Source organism: Salvelinus namaycush, unplaced genomic scaffold, assembly GCF_016432855.1.
Source record: "Salvelinus namaycush isolate Seneca unplaced genomic scaffold, SaNama_1.0 Scaffold738, whole genome shotgun sequence".
Taxonomy (NCBI): Eukaryota; Metazoa; Chordata; class Actinopteri; order Salmoniformes; family Salmonidae; genus Salvelinus; species Salvelinus namaycush.
In genome coordinates this window covers 88,817-103,802 of record NW_024061462.1, presented here as the reverse complement: position 1 = coordinate 103,802, position 14,986 = coordinate 88,817, and the positions used below count along the sequence as shown (strand labels likewise).

Below are 14,986 nucleotides of genomic sequence, written 5' to 3'. Positions count from 1 at the left end.
ACCTAGCGAGCGAGCCTTAAAATAACACAGGATAAAAGAGGACGGCGCATTCCAGCAATCTCGTTGCATTAAGGTGAAAAATGATCAAAGCTTTTACATAAAGTTGTTTTACTAGTAACCAAATCATGAGATGATTGTCACACCAGAACCAAGTTCAAACGGTTTATGAGACGATGAAAATAAAATATCAGAACACACACAAATGTCATATTTCCCTGAAAAACACACAATAAGGTTACATTTAAAGTGCAATTGTGCATTTGGGATAATTTCAGTCAGCAATAAATAGTATATCCTCACAGTTTATAACACACGACTACATTATAAAAACACGATCAAAACACACTGTGGTTAATTAAAGACATTTTTGTGCACGTTAAATACAAGTATACACATTTATAATACACTTTCGCATATGGGAAGTTTGGGAACTGAATGTCAATAAATAGGTCACTTTGTGAGAAGTTCGCTAGTGTTCAAAGTGGAGTGGTTGTTTGTTGTGTACAGTCAATGTGCATCCTCTTCAAGGGTTTATTGGTTGTTGGCGCTGCCAGTCCAGTTCTCCAACACCCAGTGAGTGGCGTCACAGCAGGGTGCAGGTGGTAGAGCGGGCACCTCTACCACCAGGGTCCGAGGGTGCTCTCAGAGGGGGCTGGGCACCACTAGCGCTGGTCTCTGATGGATCTCTGTTCTCCAGCCCTGCAGAGGGACTCTTGGCACTGGCAGGCAGCTCCCCCATGCCGGTTACCTCTGCTGGGGCTTCAGCACTGTCCTCTGTCTGCTTGGCTTTGGAGGAGGACAGGCGTTTGAACAGCAACAGCTGAGGGCAGTAGAGAGGAGAGAACACAGTGAGATCTGACCTACTCAATCACTGACGATCACAGAGCTTTATGAAGTGGTTTTCTGTTGTTTAGCTTATGCCTCTTTGTTCCAATGACTTTCTGTAATACCTTTCTGTTGGTCCTTGGTTGCTTCTTGGGTTTCTCTTCTGTTGTTCGATTCTGCAGCTGAGTGCTGGATGCAGAGCTCTCCTCTGTCGGAGCCACAGGACTGGGCTGACCTGAGTCCTCTGCAACTATACACAACAGACACTTCATGATAATCCATCCACTGTTAGCACAGAAACAGTAAAGCATTAACCACATAAATAGTTCAAGACAAAGTTCACCTGTTTGTCAGACATTTCAGAAAATCTCTTATGCTCACCTTTCTGCACACCATCTGGGAGAGTTTCTTCTTTCACACCCTCTGGTCCCTAGAAAGAGGGAATTCTGTTTTAGAAGTTAACAAACATAAAGGTCCTAGATCTGTAGATTATGGTCATCTGTAGGGTAGCGTACCTGGAGGGGTTCTGCTGTGGACTGGCTCTGACCCTGTAATGATTGTCCCTCCATGTCCTCAGATTTCTCTTTCTCCTCTGCTTTGTTGTTCTCCTCCTCCTCTTCCTCTTCCTCATCTTCTTCATCATCCTTATGTCCTTCCCCCTCTTCAGCTCTTAAATCCTGCAAAAAGGGATGAGAGTGAGTGGGGCAGACTGGTTAAAACAAGCGATAGTAAGTTATGTAACAGATACAACTTAGTCACAGGGGAGAAACTGCACTCTGGCGCACACACACGAGGGAGAGTCAGCACTAAACAGACTTGAGGAAGACTAGAGGTGGGTGCTTCACATTGGATATGGATAGTGGAGTCACAACAGGGAGCTAAGGGATTACAGACAGGGATAAAGGAAGAAAAGGGATCCCACCTGCCACTGGAACAGTTTAATGCAAACAGCACTATGTATTCATGTGTAGAGAATGTGTTCAACACAAATTATATGATATCATACGTGATGGGACTAGTTCTTGACACTGATTTTGATCGTTTTAGAACAACAAATATTTATTTAAACATATATCAAACTATTCTGTAATATTCATTATATCAAACAAATCATGATAAAGAAAAAGTTGTACAAAATCATTGGAGGGCATGCCTGGAAAATAGTAGCTACTATTAGTAAATTGTCTTTACAGAAGAACAAAGTTGAAAAGGGGATTAAAAAAAAGCATTTTAGCATCAAATCTTAACTGCCATGTAAAATGGTAAAGGACTATACAAGGAAATTGAAAGACAAGGCTGTGGACATTCAGTTGATAAAGTAAAACAAAATGGAAGTCGTGAATAAAAACAGTGAGACAGTAAAGGCAGTTGATATAAAGTAAAACAAAATGGAAGTCGTGAATAAAAACAGTAGGAGGCATTAAAATGCTCAATTAAGAGTGTTCCTGAGAGAAGTTGACAGAGCACTGGTTTGGAACAGAACAGATAGGGCTATCATTTGAGATTGAGGTACTGAGGTAAAACATTGTCCCAGAACTCTTCCCCTTTCCCTGACCTCTGTTTGGACCCGTTACCTCTGGACGCAGCATTCTGATGACTCTCCTGGTCTTTTTTACCTTTTCTTTTGTCAACCACCTCTTCTTCCTCCTCATGTTTACTCTCCTCCTCCTCCTCTCTGGCTTCATTTTCTTCTTTCTCCTCCTCTTTTCCTTCTTCTTCCTCACCTTCACTCTCCTCCTCCTCTCCAGGATCTTCTTCTTCCTCATCTTCACTCTCCTCCTCCTCTCCAGGATCTTCTTCTTCCTCATCTTCACTCTCCTCCTCCTCTCCAGGATCTTCTTCTTCCTCATCTTCACTCTCCTCCTCCTCTCCAGGATCTTCTTCTTCCTCATCTTCACTCTCCTCCTCCTCTCCAGGATCTTCTTCTTCCTCATCTTCACTCTCCTCCTCCTCTCCAGCTTCTTCCTCATCTTCACTCTCCTCTCCAGGTTTTTCTTCTTCTTTCTCATCATCTTCACTCTCCTCCTCTCCAGCTTCTTCCTCATCTTCACTCTCCTCCTCCTCTCCGGCTTCTTCTTCTTCAGCCTCCTCCTCTTCACTCTTATCCTCTTCTTCCCTCTCCTCTGCAGTACTGCTCTCTTCCTCTCCTGCCTCTGTACCACTGTCTGCCTCATTCCCATCTTCCTCCTCTACAGATCCTACACTCTCATCCTCTTCTTCCTCTTTCTCTCCATCTTCTTCTTCATCCTCCTCTTCATAATTGGATTCCTTACTCTTGCTCTCAGTGTCACTATGCGATACATCCCCACTCTCTTCCTCCTCCTTGCTCTCTCCCTCCCCTTCTTCTTCCTCCTCCTCTCCCACACTCTCTCCCTCTCCTCCCACTGGGCTACTCGTCCCGTCACCCTCCTCCTCTTCCTCCAGTCCACTCTCCTCTTTCTCTGCATCCTCTAACTCACTTTCTGCTCCCTGATCTGTTTCAGTCTCACATTGCTCATCTCCTCCCTCGCTCTCCTCCTCTAATTCAGAGATCCCTCCATCCTCCTCCTCTACCTTCACTGTGTCATCATCCTCACTGTTTTCCTCATCTGTCACCTCATCACGGCTCTTGGCCACTTCTTTTCCACCCCCACTTTCTGCCCTCCTCGTTCCAACCCCTCCCTCACTCTCTTCCTCCTCACCCTCACTATCCTGCTTGGCCGGTGTCTGATCGCCGCTGCTCCCTGTCTCGTCTCCACTCTCCTCCCCTCTCCTCTCCTCCTGTCCTCTGTTGTCTGGGGGACCAGAGTAGGACCTGCATTGCTCCTCCTCCACCCCCTGATCAGAGCTCCCCGGGGCGGGGATGATGTTGATGCGGACTGCTGTTCTCTTGCCTCCTGGTTCGGAGGCCATGGATGCAGACGAATGGCTCCAGGAAGACTGGGCGTCCTCAGCACTCTGTCTGCTGAACCTCTGGGCCCTGCTCTGACTCCGGACTGACTCACTGTCTGAGGGAGAACCAAACTGTCTGGCTGCCACTAGCCCCACACCTGACCCCAGAGAGGACACTCCGGTCAGTAAGCTGCGCAGCGGTGTCCGTTCAGGTGGTTCAGTCTTTGGTTTGCTCTTTTCTCTTTCTGAGTTTTCATTCGTCGTTTTTTGTGGCACTTCAGACACCAGGTCTGGTTCAGTTGTCTTGTCCACAGGCAGTGCATCAGTTAGCTTAAGGCCTTGTGAATGTCTGCCACTCTTTCTATTTGGTGTCCTCCTAACAGCTACATGTTGACTTTTCACCTTTGTAGATATAGGGTTGACCTCTAAGAGAGTCTTTTTGACCTCTGCACTTTGACCTTTGGCTGCGCCCTTTATTTGGATTGCCTTAGAATCCACGACAAATCTCTCTCTCACTTTTCTCTCAACTGCTAACAGTTGTTTTTTCTGTGCGGACGGACAGGGTTTGGACTTGGCCTTGCTAATGTCCTCTATGCTGGAGGGCTTGGCAGGGCCAGCCTTCGGCTCGGCAGGGCCAGCCTTCGGCTCGGCAGGCTTTATCGCCTCCAGAGCCACAACGAGGTTCTCCTTGCCACTGCCTTTGCCCTGGGCAGCCCTGTGGCGCGGTCTCTTCTCTACCACCAGAGACCTGTCACTGGAGCTCCTCAGCAGCTCTGTGGGCAGTGCCCCCCGCGGGGTGGGATCCACCCTCCTATGGGTACAGAGTTCTGGCTGTTCCCCAGCCTTACCATGCCCTTTCACAAGCTTACCCTTCCTCTATCACCAGCGCCAGGAAGCAGAGGATGAAGAAAATATGAAAGAGTTAGAGGAAAATAGTAAACATGCAGAGAAAACAGAGTGAAGAACTCAATAGAGCTCAACGCTGAAAGAAAAACACAGACAGATGGTAGTCACTGTAAATGATACAGGGAAGCAGAATGGCTAGCGTGACGTAAATTAAAGTGTATGCCCTGAGTTCCTCAGTCAGACTGTCCCTTGTTCAGGGAGACATATTGATAGTGCTGAGTAATTTTGCAAGGAGCTTGCTGGTCGGTGCGCAGAAGCTGCTTGTTCATAATAAGAAAAATCCTTAGTTGACAGTTATGCTGTGTGTGTGTCTTACCTTCTGTACAGGGGACAACGTCAACGTCTTGTCACTGGGGTCCATTTTCATCACATGAGTCTGCCACAAAGAAGAGATTTTTGTTCAGAACTTTTGTGATAACTTCTGTATGAAAGCGCCACAGAATGTACAGGACAGAATTGGGTCAGAGTTGGTGACTCACCATGTTGAGGAAGTCCGTGGTGTCTCCCAGATCTTTAACACTCTCGTTGTCCATCATGTTCTCCACAGCGCTGCTGTCTCCCTCATCTCTTCCCTTGTCAGCTGACCTCTTTTCTGCCATCAACAAAATATCACAAGAATCTTTTGACTTCTTAAAAAGGAATATATAGGCTCAAGAAAAGTTAGGAGAAATGTGAACAGTTGCATTGTGATGAGTTAATGAAAAAGGGACCATGCTAGCTGTTGAAAATGCAATGCTTCACCAAGGAATATGCGTGTTTTCTAAATAGTTTAACATTCAAAACAGATATGCCTGCAATGTAATGTAATGCAATGTAGTTCAGTGTAGATACCCTTCTTGTTAGACTCAGTGCTCCTGTGTTGGTGAATGCCGTTGTGCACCTTTCTGTTGGTTTGCTCCTTGGGGGGCAGGCTGGAGGGGATGGTCTGGCTGGACACGGGCAGGGGTGCAGAGGTATTGAGGTGTCCGGACATCAGGGGGGGCAGGGTCCGGAACATGAGCCCAAACTGCTCCGGGGAACGCTCCTAAAACACAGAACACAGGGTTAGTTAGCTGTGTTTGCTTACCTACCTGTTAGGCCCATAATTAGGCTCCATGTTGTTACTTATATTCACTACCTGTTAGGCCCATAATTAGGCTCCATGTTGTTACTTATATTCACTACCTGTTAGGCCCATAATTAGGCTCCATGTTGTTACTTATATTCACTACCTGTTAGGCTCATGATTAGGCTCCATGTTGTTACTTATATTCACTACCTGTTAGGCCCATAATTAGGCTCCATGTTGTTACTTATATTCACTACCTGTTAGGCCCATAATTAGGCTCCATGTTGTTACTTATATTCACTACCTGTTAGGCCCATAATTAGGCTCCATGTTGTTACTTATATTCACTACCTGTTAGGCCCATAATTAGGCTCCATGTTGTTACTTATATTCACTACCTGTTAGGCCCATAATTAGGCTCCATGTTGTTACTTATATTCACTACCTGTTAGGCCCATAATTAGGCTCCATGTTGTTACTTATATTCACTACCTGTTAGGCCCATAATTAGGCTCCATGTTGTTACTTATATTCACTACCTGTTAGGCCCATAATTAGGCTCCATGTTGTTACTTATATTCACTACCTGTTAGGCTCATGATTAGGCTCCATGTTGTTACTTATATTCACTACCTGTTAGGCTCATGATTAGGCTTCATGTTGTTACTTATATTCACTACCTGTTAGGCTCATGATTAGGCTCCATGTTGTTACTTATATTCACTACCTGTTAGGCTCATGATTAGGCTCCATGTTGTTACTTATATTCACTACCTGTTAGGCCCATAATTAGGCTCCATGTTGTTACTTATATTCACTACCTGTTAGGCTCATGATTAGGCTCCATGTTGTTACTTATATTCACTACCTGTTAGGCTCATGATTAGGCTCCATGTTGTTACTTATATTCACTACCTGTTAGGCTCATGATTAGGCTCCATGTTGTTACTTATATTCACTACCTGTTAGGCTCATGATTAGGCTCCATGGTGTTACTTATATTCACTACCTGTTAGGCTCATGATTAGGCTCCATGTTGTTACTTATATTCACTACCTGTTAGGCTCATGATTAGGCTCCATGTTGTTATTCATCTCCACTACCTGTTAGGCTCATGATTAGGCTCCTTGTTGACAGTGCTAAAAGGTGGAGGATGTCTAGTTAGGGATCTCCTTAGAGAACCAGGCCGCTAACATTAAAACAAACACTGACTCAATAGTTTCAGACAACTATCTGAGGAACTAGACCGCAACATCCCAGGGACATGTGGTGGTTCAGGGACTGGATGTTGAAACTCCCAACACTCCCACTTTTACATGTGTTGACCCCCAGGCCAGTACCCAGTACACACCCTCTCTCTCCTCCTGACTCGGGCAGAGAGGCTACTGTTCAGGGTAGCAGGGGTGGGGGTGATGGTGTCCACTAAGAGCTCTGTGTAGGACTTCTCCAGGTAGTCCTCTGTGACATCATTCTCCTCCAGAGTTACTTCCTGACAGCTCTTGTCTCTGGGCTTGGCTAGAACCAGCATGTGGCAACCTCCGCATGTCACCTGGAACAAAGACTAAATGTAATTGACCTGAATCTTGCACTAGACAAAATTATATGAGAAGACTGGATGTCCAACTATCGTCACTTTTTTATGCTTTCAGGAAAAAAACTAAACTTGAGATAAATGTGCAGAACTTTAAATTTGGCATCAGCCATGCTATGATGTCAAAGTGAAATTCTCAAATTATAATTCAGCAATCAGTTGAAAACATGAGGTACAGTTGAAGTCGGAAGTTTACATACACTTAGGTTGGAGTCATTAAAACTAGTTTTTCAACCACTCCACAAATTTCTTGTTAACAAACTATAGTTTTGGCAAGTCGTTTAGGACATCTACTTTGTGCATGACACAAGTCATTTTTCCAACAATTGTTTACAGACAGATTATTTGACTTATAATTCACTGTATCACAATTCCAGTGGGTCAGAAGTTTACAAACACTAAGTTGACTGTCTTTAAACAGCTTGGAAAAAAGCTGAAAATTATGTCATGGCTTTAGAAGCTTCTGATAGGCTAATTGACGTCATGTGTGTCATTTGGAGGTGTACCTGTGGATGTATTTCAAGGCCTACCTTCAAACTCAGTGCCTCTTTGCTTGACATCATGAGAAAATCAAAAGAAATCAGCCAAGACCTCAGAAAAAACATTGTAGACCTCCACAAGTCTGGTTCATCCTTGGGAGCAATTTCCAAATGCCTGAAGGTACCACGTTCATCGGTACACACAATAGTACGCAAGTATAAACACCATGGGACCACGTAGCCGTCATATCACTCAGGAAGGAGACACGTTCTGTCTCCTAGAGATTAACGTACTTTGGTGTGAAAAGTGCAAATCAATCCCAGAACAACAGCAAAGGACCTTGTGAAGATGCTGGAGGAAACAGGTACAAAAGTATCCACAGTAGAACGAGTCCTATATCGACATAACCTGAAAAGCGGCTCCGCAAGGAAGAAACCACTGTTCCAAAACCACCATAAAAAAGCCAGACTACGGTTTGCAACTGCACATGGGGACAAAGATCGTACTTTTTGGAGAAATGTCCTCTGGTCTGATGAAACAAAAATAGAACTGTTTGGCCATAATCACCATCGTTATGTTTGGAGGAAAAAGGGGGAGGCTTGCAAGCCGAAGAACAACATCTCAACCGTGAAGCACGGGAGTGGCAGCATCATGTTGTGGGGGTGCTTTGCTGCAGGAGGGACTGGTGCAATTCACAAAATAGATGGCATCATGAGGTAGGAAAATTATGTAGATATATTGAAGCAACATCTCAAGACATCAGTCAGGAAGTTAAAGCTTGGTCACAAATGGGTCTTCCAAATGGACAATGACCCCAAGCATACTTCCAAAGTTGTGGCAAAATGGCTTAAGGACAACAAAGTCAAGGTATTGGAGTGGCCATCACAAAGCCCTGACCTCAATCCTATAGAAAATTTGTGGGCAGAACTGAAAAAGCGTGTGGAAGCAAAGAGGCCTACAAACCTGACTCAGTTACACCAGCTCTGTCAGGAGGAATGTGCCAAAATTCACCCAACTTATTGTGGAAAGCTTGTGGAAGGCTACCCGAAACATTTGGCCCAAGTTAAACAATTTAAAGGCAATGATACCAAATACTAATTGAGTGTATGTAAACTTCTGACCCACTGGATGAAAGAAATAACAGCTGAAATAAATCACTCTATTATTCTGACATTTCACATTCTTAAAATAAAGTGGTGATCCTAACTGACCTAAGACAGGGAATTTTTACTCGGATTAAATGTCAGGAATTGTGAAAAACTAAGTTTAAATGTATTTGGCTAAGGTGTATGTAAACTTCCGACTTCAACTGTACATACCGCTTGGACGTTGTACTTGAGGAAACGTGGACAGAGAGTGGGCTTGAATTGATTGGTGAAGTTCTCCTCTCCCAGACCCAGCTTCCCATGTCTCCCGTCCCCAAAGGTATAGAGAAGACCATTGTCTGAAACCATGACAACTACATGTCAGCCAACTTAATAGACGCAAGCAATGTTATCATGGCAAATGGCAATGGAGGTTATTCATAAAATGCTAGCACCACTGTTGTATACATTTTTTTTCTGAATTATAACTGTTTTGGTGTGAAAATTGTGTCCGCTAGGCCTGTTTACCTGTGATGACAGCAGTGTGGTTCTCCCCACACATCACCTGTCGTACTCGGCCCTTCCTGAAGTGATCCACCGCTCTGGGCAGCCTCGCCTCAAAGATGAAGGTCCCCTGGCCCAGCTGACCAAACTGACCCAGGCCAAAGGTGTACAGGTCGTCCTCTAGAGTCAAATCAAACACAGCGCTACATGGTTAACCCACTATCTCCTGATGCTTTGTGCCATAGAGAAAAACCCCAGACAGTTTCATTACGCATATAAAAGTAGTACACAACCACAAACAGGTACAACAAAATCTTACAACAATGTGCATTTAGACTTTACACGACCTAACTTCACTATTTGGATAAATACGAGCATTTTATGGCCACTTTCAAAGTGGGACGTAAACTTGTTCATGGGACATGCTGAAAGCCACAGCCTTGTGAGAGTCAACTGTCCACTGGTTGACACCAAGCTGCCTACCTGTCACAGCCACAGTGTGCCAGCCTCCACATGCCACCTGGGTCACCTGGTCTGTGATGCCCTTCACCAGCTGGGGCACGCGGTGTCCATCCAGCTGACCCATGGCCAGGCCCAGTTTGCCGCTGTCGCGCTCCCCAAATGTGTACAGGCCCCCGTCAACTGTGACAAAAGAGATTCCCTGTTGATTAATTGCATTAACATATTTACCTATTTTATATCTAGACATTATTCTACCAACCCAAGAAAAATGACATGTTCATACACAATGGGGTAACTCCCTATTCCTACAAAGTTGTGGAATCATGTGACCTGCCACGCTGACAGTGCTGAAGTAGGCTATGCCATTGTCCTCTCACCAGTGACGAAGGCAGAGTGGTAGTACCCACAGGACACCCAGGCCACTGGCCGACCCACAGTGACCTCCCGGGGGGTCAGGGCACTGCTCTCCTTCCCCAGGCCGATCTGACCCTCAGTGTTGTCACCCCACATGAACAGCGTCCCACTCTCTAGAACAAGGACATCATCACAGTGATTATTTCCAGCAAAAACAAGGTGAGGAGGAGCAACAGAAATATAGACAGTTGAAAGTAAATTAGTGCAACTCTGGCCCATGAAGTAAAAATGTAAGTCATCAATATGAACCAGAAGATACTCATAGTTGTAACTCAGAGGTTGTGACTTATAACGGGAGAGTCTTACCCGTGAGGGCAGCAGAGGTGTTGGAGCCGGCAGCAAGCATTTTGATTGGTCCATGTGAACTGAAGAAGTCCACCAATTGGAAGGCTGTCCTCTCCTCACAGTCTCCCAGACCTAGCTGACCTTCGTTGTTTCCACCGGTAGAGTACACGTTTCCCCGAGCTGTGGACAGGACATATACATGAATCAGTCTCAGTTCTACTACAACAAGGATTATAATATAAAACATTAAAAGGCAAAACTTCACTATCCTGTGTTTATTATTTATATATCACATACACCACACACACACACGGTCAAATGTTTTAGAACACCTATGCATTCAAGGGTTTTACTTTATTTTTACTATTTTCTACATTGCAAAATAATAGTGAAGACATCAAAACTATGAAATAACACATCGAATCATGTAGTAACCAAAAAAGTGTTAAAGATTTTTTATTTTTTATTCTTCAAAGTAGCCACCCTTTGCCTTTGACAGCTTTGCACACTCTTGGCATTCTCTCAACCGGCTTCATCAGGTAGTCACCCGGAATGCATTTCAATTAACAGGTGTGCCTTGTTAAAAGTTAATTTGTGGAATTTATGTCCTTCTTAATGCATTTGAGCCAATCAGTTGTTTTGTGACAAGGTATGGGTGGTATACAGAAGATGGCCCTATTTTGTAAAAGACCAAGTCCATATTAAGGCAAGAACAGCTCAAATAAGCAAAGAGAAACGACAGTCCATCATTACTTTAAGACATGAAAGTCAGTCAATACGGAAAATATCAAGAACTTTGGAAGTTACTTCAAGTGCAGTTGCAATGAGTAGGTGTGTCAAAACTTTTGACTGGTACTGTATGTAAGTTATGTATGTATGTATGTACACTACCATTCAAAAGTTTGGGGTCACTTAGAAATGTTCTTGTTTTTGAAAGAAAAGCTAATTTTTTGTCCATTAAAATAACATCAAATTGATCAGAAATACAGTGTAGACATTGTTAATGACTATTGTAGCTGGAAATTGCTTATTTTTTATGGAATATCTACATAGGTGTAAAGAGGCCCATTATCAGCAACCATCACTCCTGTGTTCCAATGGCACGTTCTGTTTGTTAATCCAATTTTATCATTTTAAAAAGGCTAATTGATCATTAGAAAACCCTTTTGCAATTATGTTAGCACAGCTGAAAACTGTTGTTCTGATTAAAGAAGCAATAAAACTGCCCTTCTTTAGACTAGTTGAGTATCTGGAGCAGCAACATTTGTGGGTTCGATTACAGGCTCAAAATGGCCAGAAACAAAGAACTTTCTTCTGAAACTCTGTAAAAGCTCCTTGCAGGACACAGTCAACTTTCACTTAGTAATATGATCATAATTTGGTACATGTCATCATTTATATTGTACCTGTGGTCATAACTGTGTACTTACAAGTGTAAACTATAGTGTGATTTCTTCCACAGGCTGCAAGCCGCACCTTTTCAGACTTCAAAGCTTAGAGAAAGACAAGAATGAGAAAGACACCCATTTTCAGATTGCAATCAGACACAATAGCAGGCCAACCCTCTCTTTCTCTCCTCTGCTGCCCTCCTGCTCGGGAGATTAGATTAGATGTATTATTCCAGATTACAGACCCCTCCAGATTGGGATTACAGCAGTGAAAAATCTCTCTTGGTCTCCTGCTACTAGTATACCCATTCACAATTTACAAAACAACAGCATCAACACTTAGTTTAAGCCACAGAAAATCCAACTAATTTTGTGGGGGAAAAACATCATGGGACATTTGATTTCAGTGGCTATATTGTCTGTTGTCGTCCCCCACACCCTCTTGTCTAGTACACGCAAGGGGAGATAAGCAGCTGTGTATGACAGCAATACAAGAGAGTACTGCTTTTGAACCAAAACAAAGGGAGAGCAATTTAGACCCACCTTTCACACAAGTGGGCTTGTTCACCATGGTCTTTGATCCCAAACCCAGCTGACCCCAGTTGTTACTGCCAAACATGAAAAGCTTGCCATTCTCTGTTGAAAAATAAATAAATAAAACCACTTGAGAAAGCTACAGGAACAGGGACATTAATACTAATAGCAGCTGCAGTTGAGCAGGATTTCATTTGCATAAAAAATGTATTTGAAATGTGTGATAGGGTGTGTTAGCAAGTTCTTTTATCTTATTTCAGATGTTGCATGTTCTTCAGAATTGCAGGCCTATATTCATATGGCTCTGATCACTACTATCAATTTGAAAACGTAATCAGTCACTGACCTGTTATCAATGCTGTGTGCTCATCCCCACAGGCGATTTTCAGGGGTACATCATTTTTCAGCCAAAATTTACTGGGGACGTTATCTGAAAATTTGCTTTTTCCAAAGGTGAAGACTGCCCCCGTTTCTGTTAGAACATAAACAACATCGATCACATCTCAAATAGCTAGCTAGCCGGCTAATAATACACAGTCATGGCTAGATGGGATAAAAATTGATGTCAAATGATGCATTTTAGCTAACCCTAACCCAACTTTTTATTTATTTATCTAACTTGGCAAATCATTTAACTACAAATTCTTATTTACAATGAACGCCTACCCAAGCCAAACCTGGACGACACTGGGCTGCCCTATGGGCTGCCCTAATTGTGTGCTGCCCTATGGGACTCCCAATCACGGCCAGATGTGATACTGCCTGGATTTGAACCAGTGACTGTAGTGACGCCTCGTGCATTGCGTTATGGCCGCTGCACCACTCGGGAGCCCGAAAAGTTCCAATACAGCCATTTTTTATCTCAATATCAAATCATTTCTGGGTGACAATGATGTACCTTAATGTGATTGTTTTCAATAAAAATAAACAAAAATAGTTAGCAAATACTAGCAAATTCTCAAACAATGTTACTAGGACTGTCGGTGTGGTCTGAACGGGAAGGGGGAAACTGAAAACTAGCCGTTATTGGCAGGGGTTTGGAACTCTTTCTTATTGGTCTTTTAACTAATTTACCCCCAAACTCCATCCCACCAAAGCAGGCTGACATTACAGGTGTACTTTTTCAAACAGCTAAAAGGGCATTGTCATAATTTCCACAATTTCACAGTATTATTGCAACCTCAAAGTATGGAAATATATATAAACACTGGGAAATCACGTTGTTGGCTGCACTGGCCCTTTAACCCAATTCTCATAACCTGCTACTAAAAGTCCACTCTGATATAAACTGTATCCCATCTAGTCCAAACAATAATACACCACTAGAAGCTAATTTAGATAGCTTACTACCTGTTAACCACATTATCAAAGATACTGATACTTTTCCCTTTTTCCTGTGACATTATTCTTCGTGACAGACGTAAACAACGGCGCACATGGAGGCTGTCCCTTGTTGCCAGCTGTTAGCTAATTTTCACTAGTGTTATCTTGCCTGGCTACTTTGCTCATGCGTGATAGTTTATGTTAGCTAGCACACTAGCTAACGTTAGCAAGCGATATATTTCATGTTCATTCCGAAACGTTTGCAAACGGGTGAATAATGTTAACTAGCTAACGTTAGCTATATAGCGCGCTATCTTACCAGGTATCTCGTCTTCTGCCTCCCCTGCCATCGTAGTGTCAAATCGGCTTAGCAACTACACTACACAGGGTTAGCTGCTTCTATGCTTGTTGTGTGTTGTTTTCGTCCGAAACAACCCGGATGTAAACAAAATTTCACCAGTAGCAACCAAGGCTGCGTCTCATTTTGAATCGAGTCGCACCCTCCCTTGTGCCATTTGTTCAGTCCCCCTCGTACATCTGGGGCGTCTGTTGAAAGCAAATGGCAGAAATAATGTTTACCTTTTGCTTACATTCATCCAGTGGTCTCAGATCTGAAGGGGAATGAGGCAGGGCAGAGGGAAGAAAGCATTTTTAAAACTGAAACCCAGCCCAGGGATCAACTTATATTGTGCAGCCATACGTTACGTTCCCTTAGTCAACGAATGGTTGCGTGCAACGTCATCGATTGTGTCATCGACTAACAGATTGCTATAACACTATGATGTGGTAGCTGATATGTTAAATACCTATCCAGGCGTTGTAAGATGTGGCAGCCGTAAGGAACGCCTGGGCAGAGGAACGTGCCGACAGATAGGAGGGTTAGGTAGTTACCGGTATCTTTGGTGCGGTCAGTGCCAGGAGTGTATTCATTAGTCGGATACCGTTTACTCCAAACGTAAAATCAATCGTTTTTATTGGACAAATTCAGTTAGGCCCCTCCCCGTTTCGTTCAAACCAGTTTTGCAACAGACAATCAACTGAATCAACTAATGATACACCCATGGTCAAAGATGGTTTTTAACTCTGTGGCTAGGTTTCCCTTAGTCTGGCTATAACACCTAACTCTCGAAGTCCTCCCGACTTCACAGTTAGCCTGGACGAGGTTAACTGGCCTATTAGACTATGTTTGTGGAGCCTATGCCCCCTTTGGTTGCTAAGATCTTTCCCTTGCAGGTTCACGATAAATTGCAATCTCAAGCACCTCACATGG

At 43.6% G+C, this 14,986-nt stretch overlaps 1 protein-coding gene across 3 annotated transcripts; it reads right to left on the bottom strand.

The window, feature by feature from the left end:
- Positions 1-148: 148 nt before the first annotated feature.
- Positions 149-14,141, bottom strand: LOC120042648 (X-linked retinitis pigmentosa GTPase regulator-like). Of its 3 annotated transcripts, none has more exons than XM_038987470.1 (17): positions 14,036-14,141; positions 12,740-12,865; positions 12,403-12,495; positions 11,902-11,964; positions 10,493-10,651; positions 10,150-10,299; positions 9,794-9,952; positions 9,335-9,490; positions 9,041-9,165; positions 7,002-7,199; positions 5,434-5,626; positions 5,082-5,194; positions 4,919-4,978; positions 1,341-1,502; positions 1,207-1,255; positions 951-1,075; positions 149-820 (listed from the first exon to the last, which is right to left on the bottom strand). In XM_038987470.1, exons 1-17 carry the CDS (start codon positions 14,064-14,066, stop codon positions 584-586), a joined length of 2,199 nt encoding a protein of 732 aa, XP_038843398.1. In that variant the 5' UTR covers positions 14,067-14,141; the 3' UTR covers positions 149-583. The 3 variants fall into 3 exon arrangements, with proteins under 3 accessions (XP_038843398.1, XP_038843399.1, XP_038843400.1); XM_038987471.1 differs by lacking the exon at positions 14,036-14,141 and adding an exon at positions 13,744-13,868; XM_038987472.1 differs by lacking the exon at positions 11,902-11,964.
- Between the last annotated feature and the right edge of the window lie 845 nt (positions 14,142-14,986).

Excerpts from the sequence above, each read along its gene's own strand:
- LOC120042648 (XM_038987470.1), bottom strand. The coding sequence starts at position 14,066 with ATGGCAGGGGAGGCAGAAGACGAGATACCTG. Across the intron at positions 9,491-9,793 it reads GCACACTGTGGCTGTGACAG|AGGACGACCTGTACACCTTT; the intron begins GTAGGCAGCTTG and ends ATTTGACTCTAG. Across the intron at positions 5,195-5,433 it reads CACTGAGTCTAACAAGAAGG|AAAAGAGGTCAGCTGACAAG; the intron begins GTATCTACACTG and ends TGTTGATGGCAG.